This window comes from Rhea americana, unplaced genomic scaffold, assembly GCF_003343005.1.
Source record: "Rhea americana isolate MKP2758 unplaced genomic scaffold, rheAme1 scaffold_255, whole genome shotgun sequence".
In the NCBI taxonomy this organism is placed as follows: domain Eukaryota; kingdom Metazoa; phylum Chordata; class Aves; order Rheiformes; family Rheidae; genus Rhea; species Rhea americana.
In genome coordinates this window covers 632034-636500 of record NW_028186374.1, presented here as the reverse complement: position 1 = coordinate 636500, position 4467 = coordinate 632034, and the positions used below count along the sequence as shown (strand labels likewise).

Here is a 4467-nt window from a genome sequence, read left to right as displayed (position 1 = left end):
GGCGCGCCGCTGCATCCAGCGCGCGATGCCCTCGGCGTCCAGCCGGCCTGGGCGCGCGGAGCAGGGCCGCCGGCGTCACCGGGACACGCACCGACCCCCCTCCCGGCCTCCGCCTGCCGTCCCTGCTCACCGCCCACCCACTGCGGTGTCACCCCCATGCGCTGGCGCCGGGGTTAGCCAGCAGCTAGCACCAGCTGGGYTGTTAACTCTGAAGCCTAATGACAGCGGCTGCACAGTGAACCCCACTCACCACCACGGCACTGCCACCTGGCTATGGTCACGGCACGGCCCCCATCACCATCACGGCATTGGCACCCCCTCCGCTCATCACCGCCGTGCTGTCACCCGCTCACCGTCACCCCCCCTCGCCACGAGCACCTTGCCACCCCACCATCACCATATTGCCACCTGCGTCCACGTTGCCGTCACTACTGCCACCCCCTGCACTGCCCAGGCCACGCCGTGCGCGTGCGGCACCGCGGCCCCTACCAGTGTAGGCGACGGGGTGCGTGCGGTTGCCGTCGCGGAAGAGCTTGAGGGTGGGGTAGGCGGTGATGCTGAACTCGGCGCTGAGGGCCGCCTGCGCCGGGGCGTCCACCTTGCCCAGCCGCAGCTCCCCGGACTCGTTCCTCAGGATGGCGGCGGCCCGGGCGAACTGCGGGGCCAGGGCCTGGCAGTGCCCGCACCACGGCGCGTCTGCGGGGCACGGAGGTGGTCGGCTGCAGGCCCTCGGCCCGGGCTGGCGATGGCCCTGTCACCCGGGGTGCCGGGGGTGTCCCCAAGGTGGTGGTGGTGGGGCGGCTCCTTGGCTGGCCGGGGGCACGGGATGGCCATGGGAGCCCTGGTGGGCTCCTGCGCACGCCCTGGCGCCCGTGCCGTGGCACGTGTCCCTGTCCCATGTCTCGTGCCCCGTGTCCTGGCCCATGCTCCACGTCCCTGCCCTGTGCCCTTGCTCTGTGGCTCACGCCCCGGCCCCATGTGCCGTGCCCTGGCCCCTGCACCCCGTCACACGGCCTCGTCCCGCGTCTCACGCCCTGCGCCCCAGCCCAGCGGCCTGTGCCCGGCCCACGCGTTGCGCTCTAGCCCCGAGCCCCGTCCCGTATCCCACGTCCCCTGCCCCGTCCCGCATCCCCGTCCCGTGCCACGTGCCTTGCCCCACGGCCGTGCCTGCGCTCGTCCACCGCGCTTCTCCCCCGCGTCCCCCTGGCAGGCGCCTGCCCCCTGCCTGTGCTGCCCGCACTGTGCCCCACGCCGGAACCCAGGCCCTGCCGGGCGCGCGCCCCCGCCCCCCCCCCCCCCCCCCCCCCCCCCCCCCCCCCCCCCCCCCCCCCCCCCTGGGCCGGGCCCCAGGCCAGCGCCAGCACCAAGAGCCAGAGCCGCCGGGCCCCGGAGCCCCGCATGGCGCCTCGGCCGCCGCCGTCGCCGCCGCCGCCGGGCAGATAAGGGCGCCGGCGCGGGTGGCGCCGCTGCCCAGGGGCTCGTGGCCCTCCGCTACTGGCTGCCGGCCCCGCAGATAAGGGGCGGCGGGCGCAGGTGGCCGCGCTCCAGCGGCGCCGGGGCGCGTGTGCGTGCGTGCGCGCGCGCGCGGACACACCAGCACCAGCCGAGTCTGCACGGTTTAATGGCGCTGGGCGAGCGGGCGGCACCGCCTGCCCGGCGCGGGCAGCCGCGTTTTTACAAAGAAAGGAAACGGGTGGGGGGGAAAAKAAATCAATAAATAAATAGATAGATAAATAAATAAAACCGAGAGCGGTTAAAAATAACTTTGGTTGCAGAGCGCGGGGCGGCGGGCGGCCCCGGCGGCGCTCAGCCCTCCCAGTCCCTCTCGATGCGCAGGCCCCACTCCCAGCAGAGGTGCTGCGTCCTGTCGTCGTCCGTGACCAGCGAGCGGACGCGGTAGGCGCCGCGCGCCAGGCGGCCCCGCGGCGCCTCCTCGCCCGGCGTCACCACCTCGTACTCCTGGGCCCGCGGCGCGTAGCTGCCCACCATGAAGACGTCGCGGTCCACTGGGCGAGGGACGGCGGGTGAGCGGGGTGCCCCGGCGGCGGCGCGGGCCCCCCCCACCCCGCTCCGCCCCGCGCGCCCCCACTCACCCGGCCGGCCCCGGCGGTACGTGACGTGCAGGCACTTCAGGCCGCAGACGATCTCCCTGTTGACCTGCGGCGGGGAGGGTGGGCGCGTGGCGGGCACCGTGGCGCCCTGAGCGGTGGGCACTGGGCAGGGGAACGGCGGTGCCAGGAGCCCCCGGGGTGGCAGGGACACCAGAGGAAGGCAGGGACCTCTGGGTGGCAGGGGCCATGAGATGGCATGGACCTCGAGGTGGCAGGGACCTCCGAGTGGCAGGGACCAGGGGATGACAGGCACTTTGGGGTGGCATCAATGCTAGGGATGGCAGGGACCRAAAGGGTGGCCAAGACCCCCCAGGATGACAGGGACCCCAGGACAGCAGAGACCCCAGAGGGACAGGGACTCTGGGGTGGCAGGGCCCATGGGGGTGGCAGGCATCACCGAGCATCAGGGACCCCGAGGCGCCAGGGACACCAGGGTGCTGGGGGAGCAGAGCTGGGCCCAGTGCAGCCAGCAGGCGCAGGGCAGTGGGTGCCTGCCTCACCTTGAAGGACACCTTCACCCTGTAGTCCACCCCCTCCTTCAGCACGAAGGACCGGCTCCGCAGCGCCTCCAGGTCACCTGTGCGGGGACAAGGGACCTGTTAGCCCGGTGTCCCTCCATCCTTCTCCCCAGCTGCTATAAACCAGCCACGGGCACCCCCGGGTGCTCTCCCCACCGCTCACCTGTCAGGTCCATGATCATGGGCCCTGGCGCCTGCTCGCACACCAAGGTGAGCCTCATCACCTGCACGTTGGGCACACGGGCATCTAGGTGCAAGCAGGAGGAGGGCAAAGGTCTTACCCACCTGTGCCTGCACCCCGCGGCCCGCAGGCAGAGCCATCAACTCCACGCGCCGGGGCTGAACGTCACCCAGACGTCCCTGCAACGGCACGCGCTGCTGCAGCGGAGGGAGGAGCCGGCGAGCGGAGGGCGGCCGAGGCAGGGCTCCCGCTGCCCRGGCCCGCGAGGCGGGCGGCTGCCCAGGGAGTGAGGGCTGCCCCTGGGGCGGCCGAGAGGAGGCACGGCTGCAGCGTGGAGGAAACGTGCCAGTTCGAGGTGGGCCGCCACGTCCACACTCTCGACCGCAGCTGCCCCGCGCCGGCCATCACAGCAGCGCAGAGGCATCTCAGGCCAGCCCAAACCTTGGCACCAAATCCTTTGGGGTAAGAGCATGTTTAAAAGGGACCAGCCAAGGRAGTCTGTGGTGTGATCCTCCATGGGTTTGGAGAGGTCCAAGGGGCTGAGCCTCGGGGACGGGGAGGAGAAGGCACGCGGAAGCAGAGCCATCCCTTGAGGCGGGCACTCACGCACCAGCCGTACGTCAGCCATCCGCCCCAGGCACCAGCGACGCACCCTCGCGTGCACCCTGGCGGCTCACGTTCAACCCACCGGTCCGCTTGCACCCCACCACCCGACTGCACCCCACCAGCCTGCTTGCACCCTGCAATGGGGTCCCATTGCACTCCACCGGCCTGCAGACACCCCGCCAGCCCGTTTGCACCTCCCTGGCCCAGTTGCACCCCACCAGTTTGCTAACACCCCACCCACCGGCATGCCAGGGTGCTGGGCTCATGGAGCACCTCTGCCTGGCCAGGGCCACGCAGCCACCGAGGGCAGCAACCTCGCTGCTCCGCCACCCACCAGCGCGAGCCCAGGGCGGCTGCCGCGGGCGCTGTGCCGCCCCGCGGGACACCAGCGGCCGTGCCGCCCCGGGCACGAGACCCACCACCACCCCCCTGCAGCCATTCACTCCATCGCTGTCATCCCAATGAATTTCCCGGGTCCCTCCGTATCCGTTCCTATGGAAACCATGCAGCGATCCCGTAACCAAGGCAACCGGGGTCCCCGGGCAGCCATTACCCATGTCGGGGAGATGCCGGTGTCTCCACGCTGCGAGGCGGAGGGGGGACACGGGTGGCACCCGCGGGCGCTCCCAGGCGGGCCGCAGCCCCCCGCCGGGCCGGGGATGCCCCGCGGGGTGCTGGCGAGGCCCGAGCTCCCGGTGCGAGAGCATCATCACCCGCGCTCGCCCGGGCGCCGGCRGGCAGCAGCCGGCCTTACCCACGGCCACCGGAATGGCCCCCAGCAGCGCCTGCTTGTACTTCCTCAGGCTCTCGTCGCCCGGGTCCAGCTGCTGGATCTCCTGCAGGCTCTTTTTCGCCGGCGTCCTGTATGCCAGGGCCACGTCGGCATCCTCCTCCTCCTCCTCCAGCGACAGCGTCACCCCCTCCTTGTCCGCCATGATGTCTGCGGGGGACAGGCAGTGGCAGCCCCCGCGGCCCTGCTGCCCGGGCGCACGCAGCCGCCTGCTCCGGCGCGGGGTGGCCGGGCCCGGGGCACCCCGAGCAGGCGGGGCGG

The 4467-nt window shown here is 72.3% G+C and overlaps 2 protein-coding genes across 2 annotated transcripts in view; both read right to left on the bottom strand.

Annotated features, from left to right (window-relative positions):
* The window catches only part of PDIA2 (protein disulfide isomerase family A member 2), a 3903-nt gene extending 2503 nt beyond the window's left edge, over positions 1-1400 (bottom strand). Inside the window, exons 1-2 of the mRNA XM_085307249.1 lie at positions 1346-1400; positions 409-696 (exon numbers count right to left, since the gene is read on the bottom strand). Of these exons, the coding sequence (XP_085163375.1) occupies positions 409-696; positions 1346-1400 (343 nt within the window). The remainder of the gene's footprint in view (positions 1-408; positions 697-1345) is intronic.
* A 203-nt stretch (positions 1401-1603) lies between these two features.
* ARHGDIG (Rho GDP dissociation inhibitor gamma) lies at positions 1604-4378 on the bottom strand. Its single transcript, XM_085307214.1, has 5 exons — positions 4171-4378; positions 2793-2876; positions 2612-2688; positions 2094-2157; positions 1604-2006 (listed from the first exon to the last, which is right to left on the bottom strand). The coding sequence occupies exons 1-5, from the start codon at positions 4349-4351 to the stop codon at positions 1807-1809; spliced, it is 606 nt and encodes a 201-aa protein (XP_085163340.1). The 5' UTR covers positions 4352-4378; the 3' UTR covers positions 1604-1806.
* Between the last annotated feature and the right edge of the window lie 89 nt (positions 4379-4467).